Source organism: Phaenicophaeus curvirostris, chromosome 2 (assembly GCF_032191515.1).
Source record: "Phaenicophaeus curvirostris isolate KB17595 chromosome 2, BPBGC_Pcur_1.0, whole genome shotgun sequence".
Taxonomy (NCBI): Eukaryota; Metazoa; Chordata; class Aves; order Cuculiformes; family Cuculidae; genus Phaenicophaeus; species Phaenicophaeus curvirostris.
The window spans coordinates 64368539-64392937 of record NC_091393.1 but is presented as its reverse complement, the minus strand read 5'-3'; the positions used below and the strand labels follow the sequence as shown (position 1 = coordinate 64392937).

At 38.4% G+C, this 24399-nt stretch overlaps 1 protein-coding gene across 1 annotated transcript in view; it reads left to right on the top strand.

Annotated features, from left to right (window-relative positions):
- The window catches only part of COG2 (component of oligomeric golgi complex 2), a 32207-nt gene that overhangs the window by 6201 nt on the left and 1607 nt on the right, over positions 1-24399 (top strand). The window contains exons 6-17 of the mRNA XM_069852292.1: positions 532-640; positions 2403-2582; positions 4673-4797; positions 6060-6186; positions 8244-8383; positions 12040-12101; positions 13349-13500; positions 14880-15080; positions 15970-16042; positions 16593-16735; positions 19364-19503; positions 23733-23913. Of these exons, the coding sequence (XP_069708393.1) occupies positions 532-640; positions 2403-2582; positions 4673-4797; positions 6060-6186; positions 8244-8383; positions 12040-12101; positions 13349-13500; positions 14880-15080; positions 15970-16042; positions 16593-16735; positions 19364-19503; positions 23733-23913 (1633 nt within the window). The remainder of the gene's footprint in view (positions 1-531; positions 641-2402; positions 2583-4672; positions 4798-6059; positions 6187-8243; positions 8384-12039; positions 12102-13348; positions 13501-14879; positions 15081-15969; positions 16043-16592; positions 16736-19363; positions 19504-23732; positions 23914-24399) is intronic.

Sequence of the window (24399 nt, the reverse complement as noted above, 5' to 3'; positions counted from 1 at the left end):
GGATATGCAAATGTTTTCAGTCAGAGTGAGGCATTTTGCAGAATCAACACAAGTTTGTGCTTGAGTGGCTGAAAATTTGGCTAATGTTACAGACCTGAGAAGGGTGTAACAGTTTCTGTACATACTTGTAATTAGTTTTACCCCGTGATGGAAAAGGGAAATTAGAAACAAATCTGGATGGTGAAGAGCGCTTGCTGGAGTATGAGCTGTAAGGCTGTCTTTTCGTGTGGCATTAAGCAGCACTATCAGATAGAAAACAGCGCGTCGTACTACTGAGGTGGCTTCTTACGTACCTCTCAGCTTCTGTTTCACTCACTTTATGTCCTGGTAGCCCCCAAACTACTCTAATCACGTAGTCTGTTCCAGATTACTGTTGCATGATTGTAATAGTTGTAGTAGTGTTTATCGGAATTCCAAATACATAGTTTAAACAACAGGTTGGTGGAAAGCATAATTTATCTGCTGCAGGTGAAGGTGAGTTGATTTCACAGGATCTAACTGCATATTCTTATTTTGCATCATCTCTTCTAGCCCACTTTTAACTGGACAGGTTTTAGAGAGAATTGCCACAGAATTTAATCAACTACAATTTCATGCAGTACAGAGCAAAGGAATGCCCCTTTTGGACAGAGTGAGACCAGTAAGTATTGATAGCCAGCTTAACATTTGTAGGATAAAGCAAAACCTATGTAATTGAAAGACAAATACCTGTTTCCACAGAGTTTCACTGAATTAATTTATGGGGGAAAACGAGTTTTAAGAGGTCATCTTTATCAGTTGGCTAGAATTATATCTGCTTCCGAGAGTTTATCCTTTGTTTGCTAACTTCTTTAGGATAAATTACTTAGAATAAGAGTAGCAAATACGTATTTGTCAGCATATTGTATCTTGCCATTTGTCTGCTTACTGATATTGAGGCCTAGTTCTAGAGATTTGTACTGGTTTTGTTAATTGTGGTATACAGACCAGAATAAGTGGAATGTGCCCATAGAACGACTGGTTTGGATATATTCAACTTATTTTAGTGAAATTTGGTGCCTGACTGTGCACCTGACTGTGCTACTAGGCTGGTAGGCTAGTCTCCTTAATATCCTGTTTGTAATAACTGTCTAATCTAAAAGATTAATTGACTATTTTTTTTTCTTCTGTCTATTCATTGGAGAGAGAGAGAGAGGGGAAAACAAATGAAGACTGCTTAAAGGTAGACAGTACAAACAATGTGAATAGGAAGACGAGTTAATGCTTTAAGCCGATTAGCTTTGAGCTGACATTCTTGATAGTTTTCAAGCTAGAAAAATAGTTTATAGTTCCAGGTTTTGACTCTGTACGTCTGTTGACAATATAAACAAGCCTCAGCTCAAGACTTCAGTGGTACTCTGTTGATTCATAAGCAGCTTACAAGACTGTTCTCTCCACCGAGTTACCAAACGTTGGTAGCAGCAGAAGTGTGGGCAAGTGGGTAGTATTTATGATGAGAGGACCTTTGTTACTTGGTTGCATTGATTCCTTAATGATGCTTGCAAGGGCTTCTGTTCTGCATTTGTTGTGGCTGAGGATCGTCAGGTCATCGTTTTCATGACTAGTCAGCAAGTGGGTAACAGGCTTTGCATGTTCAGAACAAATTCTGTGGCTACTGAAAGAATCAGTTTAGGATGGATGAACACAATTTAGCATGCAAAAGGCCAGAGAAAAAGAAATTTGACTTCTTAAATTGATAGTTTAGCTGTGATTAAGTTAATGTCTGTTCCTGAGCTTGCTTCAATTATGAAGTTGTAAGGGACCAACTTGAGGCTGGAGGTAGTGTAGCAATGAGTCGGATCTAGTGGAAGAGATGTAGGAAATCAGGAAGAATGATTAGGAAGTAGAATAATATACACTGGCTGAAGCAACTGTTTGGCGGAAGCTGGAAGGAATCTAAAGGAATATCTTTCAATTGCCAGTGTCACTCGATGTCTTTTGTTTGCCGTAATTGGACAGGTGGTCCTGGGAACACACTGGTTTTAGTTCTTGACAGTGAGGGCTACATGCCACAGCTGTTATCCCTGGTGATTTTTCAAGCTTTTGCATATTATCACACATAGTGGTTCAGTTGAACGAGGAGCAATTATTCACCTATTTCTTCAGGATAAAGGGCACCTTAGATGAGCTAGTGTCAAACTTAAAACATCTAGAGGAAAATAGCTGCCTTTATAACCTCGTTATAATAAATGTTGTGTTAAATAGCATCAATAACCTGTTAAGCTTGTGTTAATGTTCATTTAACGCTGACAGTTATCAAAACTTGTGCACTTTTCAAATGAGAATGGAAAGCTGAATTGGGCATTTTTGGAAGAATTTTCTTAAGTAATGATGTTAAGGCTTTGCTTTTAGGTTTTTTATTACTGTATTTTTTCTCTTCATAGCGTATAGCTGGAATAACAGCTATGTTGCAGCAGTCTCTGGAAGGGCTGCTCTTGGAAGGCCTTCAGACTTCAAATGTTGATATAATACGTCACTGTCTTCGCACTTATGCAACAATTGACAAAACGCGAGATGCAGAGGCACTAGTTGGTCAAGTGCTTGTAAAACCGTATATAGATGAGGTAAGATGAAATCGAGAATCTTAAGAAAATTAATTGATTTGCAAAGCTGCTTATTTTTCTTTTGGCCTCCATCTTCCTTAAACAGCTTCAAAATGCCTTTGTGAAAAAAGCAGGAGAACTGAGACCCAACACAATGATTGCTTGTTCTTGCTATTTAAGAAAAAAGGGTTGAGGAATTTTTTTTTTCCCTGTCACTAAATTCAGGTTATATCCAGTTGGAATTATTTTTAGACCTATATTTTTGGGGGATGAGGAAACAAACCCACAAACCTTAAACCAAGCATATGATTTAGGAAAAAAATCTATTCTTTTTTTGGAGCAGGAAATTGGATCAGATCTGGTACTTGCATGTCTTTGTGGCTTGCTCAGTAGCAGGCAAATGCAGCAAAATTAGTTCTTAGTTGTTTTCTTCTCATTTTGTGAGGAATCAGTTTCTGCTGTTTCCAGCTGTACCAGGACACCAGCTGGAGCAGGAACAAGCGTTTGTTTGGAAAGCATTTGCTGTTGTCTGGTGGAACAAATGTGTCAGAAAGGTAATTTCTCAATTCATGAGAAAGTCATTTTAGTAGGCCATCAGTTTACAATAAGAAGTTGGACCAATCATGAAGTACTAGTAGAATTTTCCAAAATTAGGGGACTTGATGCTGATTCTCTTGACTGTGCAACTTTTGCTGCTACCTGTAAAATGGTTTCTCACCTTTTTGTAGCACTGTTTTGTTCTTGCCACTTCTTCTGACCTTAACAGCTGTAGACTAGTCACCATTACTTTTTTCTTTTTGTTCTGGTTGATGATAATACCATTCCTCAAAAAAAAGGCTCAAGCAGTAGCCTGCTGCTATAGTCAAACCGTTAGAAAGTCTGTCAGTTGTACTCAATTTTTCTTACATATCGGCACACCCACAGTTGCCACTAAAAATATTTTTAAGGGCCTGCAATTATATTATGGTAACTCTAGTTTCAAGCTTCAAGTAAAAATCTAAAAATTAAAGATTCTTTAATCTATGTTCAAAATGACTGATAAAACAGATTTTTGCATTGCTAGTCAGTGTGCTTGAAATAACGTTGCTGTAATACCAAGAACTCTTCTGACCCTTTTCATCAGCATGTTTGGAATTGCATCCAGGTCAGGTAACAATTCCAAATCATTTCAGAGGACGTTTTTTTCTTTATCGAGATCTGAATAAGTGTCCTTTTACCCTACAATTTCTAGTGCTAACTGACTGCGCTGTTGCAGGAAGTTTCCCTCACTTTCTCTAGATTGTTGGAGTATTTCTTAAAAGCGTTAAAATAATTGTCTTTAAAGAAGCAGCATAAGCGTGTTTTTCTAAAGCTAGCATCATGAATCTTTCAGCAGTATTAATTTTCCTGCTCCTGTAGGGAAGAAAAACTGAAGTACAGGAGCTGCCTTGGCAATTGCGAACATACGCTTGCCTGAATTTGTGCATGTTAATTGAAGGCAGTATAGATCTTGTGCTCATCGTTGCCTCTGTAACACGTAGCACTTTTCAGTGGCTTTGAGTCCCCAAGTTATGCTATTGATGTATGTTTCATTTGCGGTTGAGAGTTTCTTTTACTGCCATTACTCTTTAAATTGAGATATTTAATAACGTTTTTGCTCAGTAAACCATAATAACTATGATATGAGGTACTCTTTTTCCACTTTCAGGCTATTTAAAACAGTTTGTTCTTTACTTGTATTTTACAAAAAAATGAGACTGCTTAGAGCATAGACTTAAAATTAAGACCTATAAAAGCAACGTGACAATTATTTCTAAAACTATCCTGCAGGCAATAATACAGTTGTTTTATCTTACACTGATGGAGCCAGACAAGGTGGCTAACATTTAAACACAAGGAGCTTCTTCCCATTCTTGTGGCCAATCTTGCCAGTTAGAGTGCTGCATTAAAGGATGTAATGATTCAAACTGGCAAGTTATACTTGGAAACTGTAATATAAAAAAGTAATATAGTGACTGTCCCAATATTTGGGATTATAGTGTTAGGAGTTTTGAGTGAGTAGACAGCGAGTCTTGCATTATAGTATTTCATATTCACTCTTTTGACTTTTAACATTGAACTCATCCTGGCAGGTGATTGTGGAACAGTATGTTCAATCTCATCCTAATGGCCTCCAGGCTATGTACAATAAACTATTGGAATTTGTTCCTCATCATTGCCGTCTCTTGCGTGAAGTAACAGGGGGAGCTATTTCAAGGTAAATACTTTGGGGTTTCTTTCAGTTGCACTATGGCTACAGCAAGTATCATATACTCTTTAAATGCTTTGCGTGATTAACTTCCATGGAGCCTTCCCTGAATATTCGTAGTCAAGTTTGATTTCTCTCTCCTTTGGTGTTTTTCAAAACAAAACAATGCACTTCCTTGGTGTTGAAGCCCAGTCCTTCAGTGGAAGGAAAGAGAATCCTGAATTTCAGTCATAGAACTGAGTACTATTCAAAATGTGTCAGATACCTTGGTGCTTTGAATACATGAAACATGATTGTACACTTCATCCAAGATGAAGGGCATAATAAAGCTAATAAAACATCCAAGTTCAAAAGTTATTGAGTTGTTAGTGGACATGAAAAAAATGGGGATGATTCCCAGAGGTTTGACTACAGGTTTAATTGATTTATGTAGTGCATCCATTGCCTTTTTCAGAAGTGCTTAATTCCTTATGCAATTAAATTGCTTGTTTTGAAGTTTAAGTAATTCAGGTCTACTGAATTGTATCCATTTATTCATCTGCTTGCAGGCTGGTTAATAGTGAGACTACTGTAATTAGCAGAGCTATGGATGTAGCCCCTAGGGACTGTGACATTACTTTTCTAATTAGTCGTTCATTACTGAGTTTTTTTGTGTTTCCTAAGTATTACTAACATTTCAATTCTTTTAATCCCTCAGCAAGTTTTAATCTTTCTTCTTAATATTGGAATGTCTCTACTTTGTGCTGTGGTGTCCTGAACCGGAATTAAATGCTTTTATCTCTTCTGCTCTCAATTTATAAATTTTCATAATCAAGGTAGCTTTTAATGTTTTGCTGGGGAGGACAATATCATGTGTAAATACAGCTTGGAACAATTATGAATAAGTTCTGCTTCTTTCCATTTCATTAGTCACATTACTCCTACTTGGTACCTCCGTGAAGTTTGGAGCTGTTAAAACTTGAAACATATAAGTAAGAACAGGCGTTCTGAACTGAAATGTACTCATCTAGAACACACTCACAAAATATATAACTGATAAAATTTTAAAAAACTTTGGGAGTTATAAAAAAATACTCTGCATTTGATGAGACTGTGGGATGAGAGATGAAACATGGAAGGAAAAATAGTTTAAGGGAGTCAGCATACTTACATAAAAAAAACCCAAAAACAACTTAGCTGAATTATATCTAAGGCTGTGCGTGTCTTTTTAGTTATCTGATAGAAACTTGGTAGTAAAATAAAACCATGGAATAACCTCACTTGTATTTCAGTGAAAAAGCAGATATTGTTCCTGGATATGATTTCTTAGTGAATTCAGTGTGGCCAGAAATAGTACGTGGTTTAGAAGAGAAATTGCCATCGCTGTTTAACCCTGGAAACCCAGATGCGTTTCACGAGGTAATTAATTTTATTTTTTTCCATTTGTGACATCTTTGATACACACAAGAATTTAATAAATCATGTTCACTAGCTTTTTTCCCTGCTGCTTTTGTGTAAATTCATGTTGTTGCATGGCTCAGAAAAGGATGTTATCTCAAATCACTTGAATTATTTTTTGTAGTAATTAGTTCTCCCCTCGAGTTTGTCAGGAAAGCTCGTATTGGAGTTGCTGGAAGCTGTTTAGTTATGTGAATTTGGCGATGGTATTTGATTTAGGAGTAGATATTCTTTCCTAGTTGTAAAGTTGCAACATCAATGAAGGCAGGAGTGGATGACTCCAGTGTTCACCCAAAACTGGGGCTTCTGTACGATAGCGCCTGTCATATTGACAAAATACCTGGGTCACAATTTGCCTTATGCTGTGAAGAGGCTAAAAAAATTTTGTTTCACTTGCTTGTTTTAGCTTTTGCTCTCTTTCAGTACTGCAAATTATGTTGTGATTAGAAACACAAGCAAACTAAATATAGAAATGAAAATAATTGGAGGCAGTGTGTAAGTTTTAGAACATAAAAGAAGTATTTTCTCTGGTATTGCATTATGAAGCAAGCTTAAGTTATAAAATTAAAGTATTTGCCATTCATTTTCATAATTGGTAGTGCTGCTCTGCCTCTAGAAGATGATCTTTTACTAATGTTGAAACAGATTTCTTGTTCTGTTATGAAGATTGGCTCTAGCAGTAGTATATTAGGGTGTCACAAGTAGAAAGTATGAGCTTTCTGCTTTTCTTCTTGACCCGTCTGTCTATTTAACCATGATTGCTGAAATAGTTGGATCTTTTTTCCTTGCAGCTTGACTTGATTAGTGTGAAACTTTTTATTTTCAAGGTAGAGACAGCAGGCAGTGATAAATTTTCTGAAGGAAGGTGTATTAGGCAGATCAGGACAAATTACTTGGAAATGTTCTGTTGCTGGTGGATGTTCATGACGCAAATTATTTTTCCTGTGTTCAAGCAAAACCAAATCACTGACGCAGTGCTCTGGTTTGTGGTAAAAGCTTTACTGCTGCAGCCCTGCTGCCACTCTTACTGCAATGAGTTCAGGCTTGTTTCATAAATTCAGCAGTGGCCTAATGAACAAGTATGATAAGATTTGTGGCTTTTTTTTTTTTTTATAGAAGAAACTTGCACATAAGCCAACCTGTTTTTCACTGCAGAGAGGTAGATTTTAACTGTAGCTGTATTTTGATTTTTACATTGATTCACCAAACCTTTATGGTCTATTGAGGTCTATTTTGTGTGAAATAACACTTTTATGCACTGTTTTGCTTCTAGCTTTCAATTATGTGACTTGCTGCTTTGTGTATGATTTATTATTTCATTATTTTCAAGATGGTTAAGGTCCTGTTGAGAGTAAGCTTACAGTGTATTTGAGGATTAATGTATTCATTTCTTTTTGCTTGCAACTGACTTAATGTTTTGTAAACATCTTATTAGAAGTATGCACTGGATAGTTTGTCTGAAATAATTTCAAGTTCTGCAAGTATTTGATACTTGCAAAGCATATGTCTAGGGAAACAGTTCTAGAAATTCCTGTTATACAGGTCCTATATAGCAGAAAAAGATACCGTGCTTTCATTCTTGTGTATGTTTGGTTGTGTGTACTTCTGGGTTTTGTTCCTGATTATTTCTATTTGTTGTACTCCTTTATCTCCTGCAACCAATTCTGTTCTTAGTACTGTGCAGCATCATTGTTCCACCCTAGTGATTCGGCTCAGAAATACTGATGCATTTCTGATCAATTGTGCTTGAATGGGGTACTTAGACAATATTATGCTTTTTAGGAGTATCCTGCACTAGCTTTTCTATCAGAATAATACCTACTAGTTCATTGGGTTCAATTGATTTCACTGCAATCCAGAATTTTAGCCTTGTATGATTGGTGATGGGAGCAGGGCCAGCCCATTCTGAATCTTGAGCTTAACTGTCGTGTGATGCAAGAGTTCTGATGGATGGGTGGTGGCCTTCCTTGTTTGCAGGGATCCTATGTGTGATCGGAGTTCTCATTCTTTTTCTGCAGAAGTACACTACTAGTATGGATTTTGTACGGAAATTTGAACGACAATGTGGCTCTCAGGCCAGTGTGAAACGGTTAAGATCTCATCCCTCTTACCACAGCTTTAACAACAAATGGAATTTGCCTGTATATTTTCAGATAAGGTTAGTATGCATTTTTTTTTGTTCACTCTTTCAAAAGTAGAGTTCAGTCACAGCAAGATCATAGAATTGTAGAATGGTAGAATGACCTGCATGGGAAGGGTCTCACAAGGATGATCCAGTCCAACTCCTGTCACTACACAGAACAACCCCAAAATTCATACCATGTGTCTGAGGGCATTGTCCAAATGCTTCTTGAAGATTGTCAGGCTTGGTACCATGACTGCTTCCCTGGGGAGCCTGGTCCAACGCTCCACCACCCTCTGGGTGAAGAACCTTTCCCTAATATCCAACCTAAACTGCCCCAGCACATCTTCCTGACATTCCCTTGGGTCCTGTCATTGGTCATCAGGGAGAAGAGATCAATACCTGCTCCTCCTCCTTCCCTTGCGAGGAAGCAGTAAACTGCAGTGAGGTCTCCCCTCAGTCTCCTCTTCTCCAGGCTGAGCAGACCAAGTGACTTTAGCTGTTCCTCATGCAACTTCCCCTCTAAACCCTTCACCGACTTTGTGTCCATCCTCTGGATACTCTCCAGTAGCTTGATATACTTGTTATATACTGTGGCACCCAAAACTGCACACAGGCCTCAAGGTGGGGCCACACCAGTGTGGAGTAGAACCAGGCAATCATCTCCCTCGACTGGCTGGCAGTGCTGTGCTTGATGATCCTGGCTTAGGGCCAGATAACCTCATTTTTGAAGTTTCACTTGTCAGCAAATCATAGTAGAAGTCAAACATAAGAACTAATTACTAAGACAAGTAACTGTCCTATATCTTTCAGCGCTTTAGTAAAGTCACAGTCAGCTACTCTTCAATACTTACTGTGGTGGTGTTACACTGGATTTGTGTTGCTTATAAGGCTCTCAGGAACAGATGTAGATAAGTCTTTAAATCTTGTTTTAAATTCCTTTCCAGTGTTCCTGGAGCTAAACTGTGTCCCGAAGGATGCTACTTGAGCAAATTAAGTGGAATATTTACTATGAGGGAAAGTTTTTCTTCTTAGAAATTTAGAATTAAAGGACTTGACAGCTTGTAGCTTTTCCAGATCTAGCGACGTTTCTGACATCTTTTTTGTCTCACAGGGTGTAGTCTGTACAGTGCGGGGCCTTGTACCATTGCCCTCCCAAAGGCTGCCCTACTCTTCCCTGTTCCTGAGGAGCTAAGTAATAAGGTTTAGCTTACTTTTTCAGCAGATCTGATGTACCTGTAATGTTACCTTTTACAGATCTTTCAGCCAGAAGAGAGCAGAGAGACCCAAGAAAGCCCTATTTTAATTCTAGTAATGCTATGATTTTAATGGAAGGAACAAAATAGAATGTAAAGCCATATTTTAGAAAGTGTAGTTGACATATCTGATTTTAGGGCTGGATGGTAGCAAGCCTTCAGGCAAGAAAGAGAACTGTTGATAAAGTCTGCTATGACTTTTGGCTTTTGTATTGTGTGATTCTGTAGCTGGCAGTAATGGTACAACCATAGCCATGTTCATACAGTTTCTTTAGTCCAGGATAAATCTACATTGCTGCTGAAAAATTCCATCCAGGAATCCTGGGAGTGCTGGAGCTAGTGAAAGATCAGTGACAGGAGCGTGGGGTCTTAGTCTTTTAATGGTATGCTGTATTTTGCAAAATGATAGCCCCAGCCTCTGACATGCTGTTTTGGTTTTTTTGTTTGCACAACTGTCCCTGCAGAGGTGTACTGAACCAATACTAGGATCTGCTAACTGGGACAAAAAAAAGGCTGACTTTCAACTTCAATCAATTTCTCCAAAGAACTTGTCAGTACAAATATTCTTGCTGGCCCAAGGGAAAAGGCAGGAGTAGTCACTGCAGTAGCAGTGCTGAGTGCACAGACTAAAAGCGTCTGTGGAACTGTACCCATTATAAACCTTTTAACAGATGTATATCATTAATAGGTCTGTGAGTCTGCCCCTTTTGTTTGAAAGTGCAACTTTTCTAGGCAGTGGCCATTTGATCAGACTTTGATACTCTTGCTCATAAAATTGAAATGGACCTTAAACATATTCTTTCTGCTCAAAAATATTCTTTCCCGTTAGGTATTTAGACTTACAGTAATCTTGGATTAAAGGGAAATGATTTTTTAAAATGTTGTTTTTTAATCAGTCAGAAATCAAAGTTGTACGTTTTTGGTAAATGGTTGGATAACAGCAGCTGGTTCATCTTTCACTGTATTATTCCTGCATATTGGAATAATCTCATAACTTTTGGAAGTGCCCATGAATTCTTTAGTGTATAACTGTGAAAACAATGCAATATATTCACTATATATATATAACTAGGGATTTTTTTTTCTTTATGTATATTAATATCCTTCAGTCATACTGGATTTTTATTGAAGTAGTTTCTCATGCTGCAGCATTTATGGTTAAGGTTACTAGGTTTTTTCTTTTTTTTGATTACAGAAATTCCGCAGGACAATCAGCCCTCAGTAAAGCCTTTACAAACAATCCTTTGAGGAAGAGATGGATGTATAGGCATTTCTTCTGTGGCAGTGCTAGCACAAACAGTCCCAGTAACTCTCCCTTGCCACTGGAACCCCACAGTGGGGAAATATTTTTCCTGTGCAAGAAACATCCAGCAAAAATTATATCAGTGTTAAAAAAAAAAAAAATCTTATTCCATTTTCTGATCCTTTTCACTCTAAGACTTAAAGACAACCTGTTGGTTGATGTGGTGCATAGGCAAGAGTAAGGGTTTGAAACCAATACACAGATACTTCTAAAATATGTTTAGTTGCTAAACATGCACCCAGACCACTAGGAGTTTGAATAAGAAGAGCTAGGTGAGCCCCTCTTCCTATCTGTAAATAACACTTAAGGGACTTTAGGAGGAGCCTTGCAGGTTTGTACTTAGTAAGTTTGATAGAAAGGCTTATGGAAATAGTACAATGCACACAGTAAGAAATAAAAAGGGAAACCAATGACAACAGAACTTTTATAGGGGAGCTTGAAATGATAGCTTTGTTTTTACAGGAAAAACTGGGTTAAGAGAAATTTTCTGCAGCTCAGGGAAATGCTACGTTATTTATCCAATAGACCTTGAATATGGAAAAGTATCAGAGGTTTTAATATTAACTTTGTTGGGTGGGTTTTTTTTAGTTTTTTTTAAAGGGTGAATTTTTAAAAAAGAGGGTCAAGGCATCTATAAGGAACTATTGATTTTTATCAGGTACAGTGTTACTTGCAGAACCTTATGCCACTGTTCATTAACAAACATGTAAAAAGCTGAAGCCTCTAGTGTCACATGATCTGTCTGAAGGTCAGCTAAAACAAGTATGAGACAATGTGTTCATTTTTAGTTTAAAAAAAGTAACAAATCAAAACCTGTCACTTCTTGGAACAGCTGAGGAGTTCACGTTCGGCTCTGTCATTTCCATGATGTTTGCAACTGTGACTTTAATAATTTCCCAAAGTATAAACTTCATATCTGCCTGTACAATATCAAAGGTCCTCTTTCAGATGTTTGAACATTGGTCTGGTTTATATCCCAGTTTATGCTGGGCAAAAATAACCTTATGCTTAAAATCTATGTATGTGCATGGATAGCATGTTGAAATAATATTGAAATAAAGATCGAAAAACTGTTCAGGCATCATTTAAGCACTTGTTGAATTGTAATATTTAAAACTTTTTCTGTCTCTCAGATTTAGAGAAATAGCAGGGGCCTTAGAAGAAGCACTTTCAGATACACTTGAGGAAGCACCAGGTAAACTTTTATTGGAAAGGAATTGTTGGTTTAAGTAGCAGTGATTACTGTCTGTCTGTCGAGTATCTAGTAACATGCATCCTAAGGGTTCACATGAGTTTTCTGTTTTTCTGATGGGCTGATTAAACAGTAGAATACATTTTTATAGAGAAGGTGATTTGAAACTAGTGATCACTTTACTTACTAAAACCACGCCTTTTGGCAGCATCTTATTAACATACTTGTGGAACTATCCCCTCAGCCCATGAAGGAACTAAATTGGCATTTGACGTCTTCTAAGTGACAACCAAAAGCTTAGGCTGTATTATTAGGGCTTATTTTTTGTAGTTGTCGCAGGGCAATATAAAAGTGAAAATGGCTATATGTTGGCAGCATTTAGGCTTGCTATGGTTTGTGGTGTTGGTGTCTGCTCCAGAAACATACATTGATTTATGAGCAGATAAGGAGCTGTGCACAGGAAGGGTTAGAGTGGAAGGGGAAACCTGATATATTCATTAGAAGTATATTGTAATTAGACAAACTTACCTCAGTTAACAGAGTAAGTACTTAAGAAGCAGGCAGCTAAGAATAATATAGATATCTGTGTCTGTGTGTGTGCATATTTAAACACACATGCCCTCTGAAGACAGGAAGGAGAAACAAATCCTAATGGAGATAAAAGTGCATAAATCCTACCACTTCAAGGTGTTTGCCTGGAACTTGCAGGCACAGTCCTTATCTCCGAAACACTATGCTATAAAATGTTAGTGCATTAACTGCTTTAAGAGTATTTGAGTTAAATATGTATATTCCTACTGTGTTTTAAATAAATATTTCTAGGAGATATCTCAAATGTAAGTGTGACAGGAGCAGTAAATTAGTGCTAAAGGGGTATTACTGTTGTGGCAGGCAAGCAACTTCTTTATAAGACAGCCAAAAATTATCCTAGAAGCGCTATCTCCTGAAGTGGATTATTTGACCTAGCTGTTCCTGTCTTTGTTGCAAGCAAATTTTCATTCATTTTACCTGTACAGCTGCAGCAAGACTTAGTGGAACTGGAAATCTAAAGCAATGAGGAACTAATATTTTAAGAATTTGTTTCAGACAATGCTTAATAAATACACTTTGTTGTTATTTGTGTCTTTGTGTTTGTGTCTTTTTGGAAGACTTCTTTTAACTTTTTTAAGTCTCAAGTAGTGCAGTCACAGTATGTTACATCTTACAAAATGTGCTTTCAGACTTAAAGATTTTTGTCTGTTTGTTTGCAGCTGGCAGTTCGTACTGTCTTTTGGCCACTCACATGGTCTGGACAAGTCTTCTGAAGTGCTGGTCAGATCAAATGTTTTTACCATTATTAGCACACCGCTTGTGGAAACTTAGTTTGCAAATTCTGGCACGCTATTCTGTGTTCATTGGTGAGGTAAGACAACAGCATGGTTATGGTTTTGGTGATTGAGCATGTCAATCTCTCAGCAAGAGACCTTTTGAAATAAAGTATGTGAACCTGTTTTTTAACACTTTTTTTTGATTTCTGAACTTAGGTCTTTAACAAAAACACTTTCAACCAGCTCATGAGTTTGTTTTTTTACCACAAATATCAGTGCTGCTCTGGTATTACTGTCTGGCTGCCAAGGCTGTACTTCTGTATGTGCTCAAGGCTGCCTCTGCCACTAAAAAAAGTAGCCATAATCTTTTGGGTTTGTTCTGTTTATGTGTTTACTCATTGATAGAATGAATGAGAGTGTGAAACTGAGCCAGGTGAAAGCTAGCCTTGCAAAAAACAAAAAAAAAGAGGGGGGAGTTGAGTTGTTAAGACTGAAAGTTTCACAAGCAACCGTTTGAGTATCGATGATTCTCTGCTTCTGAGCAGGAGACATTGTGCTTTGCTTTTTCTACTCCCTGCTTGCAGCCACACAAGTTTCCCCATTTCTTGTGTCATAGAAAGACAGCGTGATAGAATAACTGGGATTTAAAGGGACTTCTGGAGGTCATCTGGTTCAAATTCCTGCTCAAAACAGGGCCAGCTTAGCTAAGGCTGTGCAGAGACTTTTCAAGTTGGATTTTTATTATATGCAAAGGCCGCTGTTTCACGCCTCTCTGGGACACCCGGTGCAATGACTGACCACTTTTTCCTCATATTTGATCAGAATTTCTCTTACTGCAGTCCACGTCTATTGCCTCTTACTTTGTCACTGTACCTGGGGCAAGTCTGATTCCCAGTGCAGTGTACGTGCCCCTTAGGTAGTTGAAGACAGCAGTAAGACCTCCCTTTATCCTTCTCTCAAGACTGAATGACTCAATTCTCTCAGCTAAACTGCCTCATGAAAACTACTGGTAAGTACCAGAATTAAAATAGAGTAGTTAGTGAAGCATGTGCCTGACAGCATCAGGCTTGTGGAGGCTGAAGAAAGGAGTTGTTTGACAGCAGTAAGCAATTATGATTTTTGTATTCCAGCATATGAAAATAAACTGTTTCTGCAAAGCAGATAATGATCAGATTTTGTCTTATGCATTTCTCTAGCGTAATAGTTCATTTCATCACATGGGTGAAGATTGCTATAGGACTGGACTGCCCTCAACTACAGCAACAGATTTGCTCCAAATCACCCAGCTCCTTAATGTGACAAAAGCTGTTTTAAAAATATATTTTTTTACATAAGTTAGGAATGCTGATATCCCTTGTAAATGTGGCATTCAAATGCTGAAAACTTATAAATCCTTTATTATACTGATTCTGTTTTGTCCATTTTTAACTGCCTTGACTCTTGCTAGGGTTCATATCTTAATTTGATGTTTCAGGTTTCTGTAAGGCCCATTTCCTCTGAAAATACAAAGGAAAACAAAAAATCTATGCTGGTTGGTAGAAAGGAATCTTCTGTGAGCCTAAACTCTGGTGAAGACCAGGGGAATGGATCTTCTCCAGAAATTCAGCCATTGCCTTCTATATCTAGTACTCAGTTGGTGTATGTTGCTGCAGATCTGGACAGACTCCAGGATCAGGTTGGTGCTTGTGACTGTACTTACAAAAGAGCCATCCTTGAGATGTGTGCCAATATCATTTGGCATCTTGTTAAGGACAGACAGAATATTCAAGTTGTTCAAAGTAATGTACCATAGAGATGTTTTCTTTTATCTTACATGCTAAAACTGGAGTAGTCTGATATAGAAAACTATCACCTGAAACAAGTGGTCTACTCTATACTTTTTTTGGAGTGTCAGATTACAGAGAAACCCCTTTAAATATTTAAACTCCTTTCCATCAGTAGCGGCTGGACTTAACCCCTAAAATGTTAGTTTCTGCTCATTTTTAGTGCAAAGCATCGCTGTCCCAGAGTTTGACTTTTGCTAGTAAAACCTATGGTGCTGCTCAGAGTGTGGTGCAATGTTCATCTTTAACATTTTCTCACAAATATTTACTGGTTTTAATTCTCAAGTCTGAAAACAAGGTTTTATATAGGTCATGGTTATACTTTACTAATGATCCAGAATCTTGAAAAGAGATATATGGTATTCATTTATTCTTTTAAGTGGGTATGACTTGTGTGTGTTTTTGGTCAGTAATGCTGAGAATTCTGTAAGTTTCATCTGTGTTGATAATGTTTTGTTAAATATATAAATTATAAATTTTAAAAATTTTTATAAATTTATAAATTATTTTATAAATTATTTCCTCTGAGGACAACGGTAAGGTCAGGGATTTACTGAATAGGCCTTAATTCCTGTGAATACTATGTTCTTCTAGTACTGGTTTCCCATAAACTCAGTAAAAGCATAGAAAAGATTGAAGTTGTCTTTTGATGCATTGAAAACTTACAGAATATGGCAGAAGTAATTAAAATATGTTTATAACATGACTGTATCTCTTGGGATTTTTTTTTTTTTTGTTCAGATTCCTGACATCTTAGAAATGATTAAACCAAAACTTGAAATGATTGGATTCAAGAATGTATCTTGTATTGCAGGTAAAGCTGAGAGGCTGAATTGAGTCCCTTTCCCGAGTCCCTTTCCCAAATCCCCTCTGCTAAACAAAGAAAATCAGCTTTTACACTTTAGGGATTTTTTCAGTTGCTCTAGTTTTGAATTGGTAAATAGAAGCTGTCTTGAATAGACGTGTTGAGTTTGGAACAAGTTTGATTAAAATTGGGGGTGTTATTTTTGGTTTTAGAAGTAACTTATTACCGTCCAGTAGTTTGACTGCTTTTCAAGGAAATGGGGAAGAAGTAAAGAGAGGCTTTCTGTTATCCAGAACGTGGAGGATGAATGGAGAATGTTACTTTACCCCTTTTTTTCTTTCCTTCTCTCCATCTGTTTTTTGGGCTAAGGAATGGTTGATGTTACAGGAGGCGTTTTCTAAACGGTTAGCATACATTTATTTAGTAAGCATCCTGTATTTGACACCAGCAGCCACCTAAAATAGTGAGCGAGATTTGGGATAATGGGGAGGTTCATATAATTTATATTGTGATTGGGCAGGGTAGCTCAGTTTAAACTTTAGCATTTTTACTTCTATAGGAGCCTTGGAAGACTCAAAGACAGCTTTATCAGCCTGTGTGCCTACCTTGAATAACAGGATTATCCAGGATCTCAGTGAATCCTCCTTTGCTTACCTGAAGAGTGCACTGGAAGTTCCAAGACTATATAGGAGAACCAATAAGGTCAGCACTGGTTGCAGATGCAAAAATAAATCTCAGAAAGGACTGTGTTAAGAATCTTAACCTGTATGTTTATGAGTTCTTCAGGCCTATCCATATCTGCTTGACCATCAAGAGCCCTATTAAATACCTTGAGATAATTTATTGGTTTACTGTTTAGCTCATTGAAAAGGAAAAAAAAAAATTGTGTTTTCAAAATTTTAGATTGTATAACAGTGATGAGGGCACAGGCCTGAGACAGAGGAGTAGAACTGTTGATGTGCAAACCAAAAAGGGTTAGTGAGAGTAAGTGCATCTTCTTTGTGTCACAGTGTGTACCGTAAGATGCAGTGCTGCTGAGCATTAAGCTTCTTTTGGGGGGCTGACACTTCTATTCTTGTGTCAAGAGACTCCCTCTCAGTGAGCTAGCTGCTTGGATTTGATTAAAGTGTCTTGCACAGAAATAACAAGACGGGAACAGCTATAAAGAGTAGTTTGTTGAGAAACTACTAAAAAGTAATGGTGAAACACAGTACCAAAACTGATTATCTGATCTTGGCTTGTTCTACTACCATGACTTGCCTTTGCCAGTCTACACAGTTGTGTTTGTTGGATGTTAGCTTGATATCATTTGGGCAACAGGAAAAAAAATGAGTAATGGGGACTACAGACTGCTATGTCCCTGCTCAGTTTGAACACTGAAGTGGGCAAGGCCACAGTTCTTTGTGATACAATCCTCTCCCTTTGCAGTCTTCCTGCTTGCCCTTGGGGTGGTTTTGGTTGGTGGGGGAGGGTTGCCTTGGCTTGCAAACTCAAAAACATTTTCCCAGCTATCATGAAGAAACTGCGCTGCCACCAGCCATGCTGTACTTTTTAGTGTCTAAATGGAAACATTTAGAACTGTTAAGTCTAGTTCTTTTGAGGATATTAAATTTTCTTTGGGTGGTGAACATTTAGGGTAAGCTGGAAGAAAAATTGTTCCTAAGGGAATAGTTTACTTTTATATTTCAGTTTATTATTACGATTTCTTGCTATCTTAGTTTTAAGGACATACTTAATCAGAAATTCTCTTTAAAAAGAGGAAACAACCTCAAGGCTCAAATTCATCTATGTAGAGATTAGCTTGTTTTGTCTTTAACACAGAGTATTTTTACTTAAGGAAAGGGTAGAAGAAAGTATCTAAATCCAAGGAGGGTGAAAAACACGACAACCCTACGCTGCTCAGCTCAGCTGACTGAAAGCAAACTCTGGATAGTGGTTTAGTGGTGCACCACCATCATCTCATGATTGTCCATGGTATGTTTAAGCAGATGTCAGGCTAACTGCCAAAACAAAGGCATAGGCCCTATCCAACTTCAGTTCAGTTGAATTGCTATCTTGAGCTGTGTGCTCCTTGAGTGTGACTGCATTGCTGTCTTGGCTGTCAGTATAACTGGAGCGAGATGACTTGGGTAGAGGAGGTACATTATTACAGTCATGTTGAGTTCTAGCTACTTATTTTTACTATGTTTTAATGCTTTGATTTTTCAGCAGAATTCAGAATTTGGCACGCGGACAGTCTTTGCAGGAATTGGAGGTGCAAAGACGTTTTTGCATGGCCAAGTTCTAAGACTTAGATTTCTAAGAGCTAAGCGAGGTATTTCAACATCAGGGATTTTATGAACTCTGGCTCTGTTCTGTTGTTTTGCAATGCAGGAGGTTGACCCAAACAATGTGTGGGTCATCCCTGAAGAGATGGAGCATTCTGCAACCAAAACAAGCCGAGGAGAAAGTAGTGAGGGGTTATTAGTTATCCCAAAAGCATTCTTCTGGAAAATAAATTGAGGGAGCAGGATCGTATAAGAACAGAAGGAACAATGTCTTCAGCTTAGTGAAGTATAGTACAAAAATAGTAGGTATTTTAGCTGAGGTATAATATTACAGACCTTATGAGGAGCGGCTGAGAGAGCTGGGGTTGTTTAGCCTGGAGAAGAGGAGGCTGAGGGGAGACCTCATTGCTCTCTACAACTACCTGAAAGGACGTTGTGGAGAGGAGGGTGCTGGCCTCTTCTCCCAAGTGACGAGACAGGACAAGAGGGAATGGCCTCAAGCTCCGCCAGGGGAGGTTTAGGCTAGACGTTAGGAAAAAATTCTTTACAGAAAGGGTCATTGGGCACTGGAACAGGCTGCCCAGGGAGGTGGTTGAGTCACCTTCCCTGGAGGTGTTTAAGGCACGGGTGGATGAGGTGCTGAGGGATATGGTTTAGTGTTTGATGGGAACGGTTGGACTCGATGATCCGGTGGGTCTCTTCCAACCTGGTTATTCTGTGATTCTGTGACTGTTGTGGACACAGTCTGCTCAGCTTTCTCTGAAATCACTGTGAGCAGAAAATGTGTTCAGGATCATGCCCTGATAATAGGAGTGGCATCTTACAAAAAGCTTTTGTCATTTTGAACCTTGTTCTATGTTGTATCATGCTGTATAACACTACTGAATGATTCTGTGATAGTGTCTTTCCTATGTATAATGACCTTTTCATTGACACATCATGAATGGAGTACGCTTAGGTACAGGCTTAGTGTTTTATATGTGTGGTATAATTTGGTGTTGATGCTTTCAGTAAGTAAATCGCTGATTCTCTTTCCCCACCTTATTTTTCTGTTGTCTACCAGGAGGTGCCAACTAAAGCTTCACCTTATGTTGACAGTGCTCTTAAGCCCTTCTACCGACTGCAGAATGAATATAAAGATATATTGAAGCAGCCCATGATTCATCAGTGGTTGGAAGGTGCCCTCTCTGAAAGCACACAGATGTAAGACAACCATACAGAACATTCTTTACATTAATTAAACATGCCAGTGTCCATCGAATGGGCACAGGGAAGAGCAAAACACTGTGAATTGATACAATTGTAGATTCTTATTTTCTTTACCTCTGTTTTGGTAGGGTGTATTTTTTCAGATTTACTCTGGTGGTGTGTATTCAGCAGATGAAAAGCAGAGCAGGAAATCCAGTGACCTGACATCTGCTCAGATCTGTGCAAACTGTGGCTTTGTGGACAGGGCATTTGAAAAACTGTTCAGCTCTAGTACTGCAACAGTGAACTGAAAACTTGCATTTTGTCTCCCATTTGACATAAGACCTTAACCTCATGTCATTTTTGGTGTACAAAGGTTGAACTTTTAAGAAACTTTTCCTTTGACTTTTTTTAATGTCTGTAATGATTATCCAGCTTCTTAGTCGTTTAAAAAAAACAAAAAACAAAACCAAAAACCAACAAACCTTTGAATTTTTTAGCTTTTAAAGACCTGACTGTTTGCAGTTTAATAAGGCAGTCAAAAAGCAATGCTTTCTTTAATAGATCCTCTGTTTCCTAGTTAGCATGTTGAGGGCTTACTGAGCATGAATATCCATCTGCATTAAGGTCCTTAATGGAGTTTGCTTCTTCCTGTTTGTCTAGCTGCATTTTAAATTATACTGCTGTGGGGTGTTATGTTCTGTGAGTTCAAACAGTTAAACTGTGTAACACGAGAAAGTGATGCTTGCTTTTGTTTGGATGTTCTGCCAGATAATTTCACTGGTTACCCCCTACTTGCATTATGGACAATTTATTCCTTGTATCAGCTGTAATTTTATATATCTCTGTAGTAGTGCTTCAGGCTGAAGGTCCCCGTAGCCTATTTTGATGTTTCCTCTTCACATCTTTATTGCTGCTTTTTACTGTTATTCTTTATCCTTTCTGGTCATAGGTGGTAAGATCAGAAGAGTCCATGCAGGTTAAAGTGTGATGCTGGTGTTTTCTCTTTGTACTTGTCTGTTTTTCTTAATATTTCTTAGCATATTGTCTTGTGTGTTGACTGCTGCTGTGCATTTGATTTATGTTTTCTGAGAATTAGCCACATAATACTGAGCCTTTAAATTGTAATCAGAACATGAGGTTTTTCCTGCTCTTCACTTCCTTATCCTTCCCTGCTGCTCTACTTTGGGCATCTCTCAGGTACTTGCTAATGCCTAATGCATCCACAGCTTATTGCAGTCACTTTTTTTTTTGGGTATTCAGAATAAACTTAAAATTATAAAACAGTCTTGACACTCAAATATCCACTAACTGCCCTTAAAATTATTCTTAAGTATTTTAGACAGGGATAAGCATAGATTTTTCTAGATTCCACTGGACACTTCCATTTTGCACAGAACCTGTTTATTCAAGCTTGATGTCTGTTGTTTTAACCTGTTTTTAGTCCATAAAAAGCAGCTTACTCTTAACCCGTAGCAGTTATGTTTGTTTAAGTAACATTGCTGAAGGACTCCAAAGATGTATGGAATGTCAAGTCACATGCTTGTAGTGCTGTCTTAGAGGGTATTCCTGTCTGTATGTTATTCTACCTCTGTTTTTACTAAGCCTTGGTTTTAAGTAATGCTGATGACACCACTCAAACTAAGCAGCTGTCTGTAGTTCCTTTGATCTATCCAGACCCGCTTCCCTCAAAAAAGCAGTTTCTCACTTGCTGTGTCAGCATTACCAAAACTGACTTAAGTCCTAGGTTAAACACAGTGGTAGTGGTTAAACATGGGTAAATTTTGTAGATTCACTTGTTAATTCATTAGGTCTTTCTCCTGAATTCTGATTTCATGATTTGTTGCTACTATTTTTATCACTTTGTTTTAAAATCAGAGAATCAGAGAATGGTTTGGATTGGAAGGGAACTTAAAGTTTATCCAGTTCCAAATCCCCTGCCATGGGCAGGGACACCTCCTACCAGACCAGGCTGCCCGAGGCCCCATCCAACCTATTCCAGTGCCTCACCACCCTCATTGTGAAGAATTTCTTCCTGATGTCTAGTCTAAATTTTCCCCCATCTAATTTATAGCCATTCCCTCTGGTCCATGCCTTTGTAAACAGTCCCTCCCCAGCTTTCTTGTAGCCCCTTCAGGTACTGAAAAGTCGCAATAAGGTCTTCTTGGAGCCTCTTCTTCTCCAGGCTGAACAACCCCAACTCTCTCAGCCTGTCCTTGTATGGGAGGTGCTCCAGCCCTCTGATCATCTTTGTAACCCTCCTCTGCACCCATTCCAGCAGTTCTATATCCCTCATATGTTGAGGATTCCAGAACTGGACACAGTACTCTAGCTGGGGTCTCACAAGAGAGCAATAGAGGGGCAGAATCACTTCCCTTGACCTGCTGGCCATGCTTCTTTTGATGCAGCCTTCTTTTGACAGCTGGCTGTCTGGGCTGCGAGCACATGTTACTGGCTCGTGTCAAGCTTCTCATCAACCAGCACCCCCAAGTCCTTCTCTGCAGGGCTGCTCTCAATCACATCATCCTCCATCCTGTATAGAAATCAGGGATTGCCCCGACCCAGGTGTAGGACCTTGCACTTGGCCTTGTTGAAACTCATGAGGTTCGCACAGGCCCACTTCTGCAGCTTGTCTAAGTCCCTCTGGATGACATCCTGTCCTTCTGGTGTGGCAACTGTATCACTCAGCTTGATGTCATCTGCAGACTTGCTGAAGGTGCACTCCAACTCGCTGTCTCTATCATTGATGAAGATATTAAACAGCACTGGTCCCAGTACACACCCCTGAGGGTGCACAGTGAGCCCCTGACCACTACTCTGAATACGACCATCCAACCAATTTCTTATCCACTGAACCATCAAGTCCATATCTCTCCAATTTAGAGAGAGGTATGTTGTGGGGGACCATATTAAAGGCTTTACAGAAGTCCAGATAAATCACATCCGCTGGTTTTCCCATGTCCACTGCTGTGGTTAACCCATCACGTCTTATCCTCACTGAACAAAAGAAGACAAAGAAACCAAATTTCTTAACTGGAGTAATCTTATAGTTTCTTCATTGAGAATGCAGAGGCAAGTAATTAGTTTTATTTCATGCTGTGAGAATAACTTCTTGTATCCAAATGAGAAAAACAAAAAAACCCATAAGCTGTGGTTAAAAATGACTGAATACTAAACTTGCTTGTACATGGCAGATACACAGTAGAAGTAGGAAGTCTTCACAAGTGAGCGGGACTGGGAAAGACTAAGATGTGAAAAGAGAGCATGGTTGACGTTATTTGCTATGCTTCTGGGGTTTTTTGTAGAATGGTATCTTTAAACAGTTTCTATGGCTCTGGCAAGCACTTCTTCTTTAGCCATTCCTGTCTAATTATCTCTTAAAATAAGCCTGCCTGCTTTATGTTGGCTCCCTGTTTGAAAGTAAGCATTGGAAAGGTTCTTTCAGCTTGCTTAATTCTTACAGTGATGGTTGGATTGCTGTTACACAGAGGCTGTTTGAAAGTTACACATCTTAGCAAATTCTAGACCATAGCTCAATCTGATCACTGCTCTTATGCATCCTTTAATTTCCCATTATTGCTCTATTTTTGATTGTTCAACATGTTGATTTACCTCATTTGATTCTGTTATTTCTTTAATGTGGATCACAGTATGTGGGAAGTAATGTTTTATTCTGTCTATACCATTTCTAACTTGACATTGCTGTTCTTCTAACTCCTCCTGCCACCTTTCTGAGAACTTGTTTACATCAGTTACTTCTTTTTAGAAACAGGCATTTCCAACTGGTGGGCACTTGCATGCTATCATATACATACATGCTTCTAGAACCTGTCTAAAACCATGCATTTTTTGGTCTGTCAGGCTGATATTTTTATTCTGTTCATAAAAGGAATTTTACTTATTGCTCCATTTATTGTAAATAGAAGCTGATTCAGACTGTTTGAAATTAAAGCAATTGCATGATCTGTATTGAGTCCAAACGTCTTGAACAGGTGAAAAATCTTCTGATGAGAAGGAGGCTTCAACACTGAATGACAATCTTCAGATTGACCTCTAGACCTAATTATGGAAGTACTGATTGGTTGACAATGATGGGAACATAAATAGTTTCCTTGCAAGGAAAGCCATTCCTCCTGGTATTGTTCAGTATTTTTCTTAGTGCCAGTGACATATGGGTGTGTATGAAGTAGGTTTTTCTGTAAAACTAATTTTTTTTGCTTTCTCATTAATCTTCCTTAATTTAGGTATTATGAAACTGTGTCTGATGTGCTAAGTTCTGTCAAGAAAATGGAGGAGAGTCTTAAAAGGTTAAAGCAAGCCAGAAGAACTGTAACTTCAAACCCAGTTGGTACAAATGGAGGCATGAGTGATGATGATAAAATCCGACTGCAGCTGGCCTTAGATGTTGAGTATTTTGGAGAACAAGTAAGTTAAGAGAAGCAAGTTTATTTGCTATTATATTAGTGGTTTTAGAAGACAGTAACATAGAGGAGAAAGGGAAGATTGACTTGGTTTTTTTAGTTATGAAAGCTTTATTGGCGTGGCTTTGTGGTTTGAGTTTTTGCTTTGTCTTTTCACATCTGTATACTGGAGGGGACTTAAGAGCTTGATGACTTGAGACACCACTTGAGCAATGCATGCTTTCCTGTCCCTTGTAATACAAATGCAAAGCTTGAATTTTGAATGGTAAGAAATACAAGTACTGCTTAGTGCTTGGAAGCACAAAGAAGAAATGCTGTGTGGACAGATCAGAGGGCAGGGACCTTCCTTAGTCCTGTTTGAAACATGTTTATGGCCCTGCTTTTGTTTGCCTTCTCTCTGGGTATTTCCAGCCTTGATTTACTGCATAGTCAAGGGACTGTTTCCAAGAGCTTTGAAGATGTGAGCCTTGTTTGTTGTGCTGCCTAACTG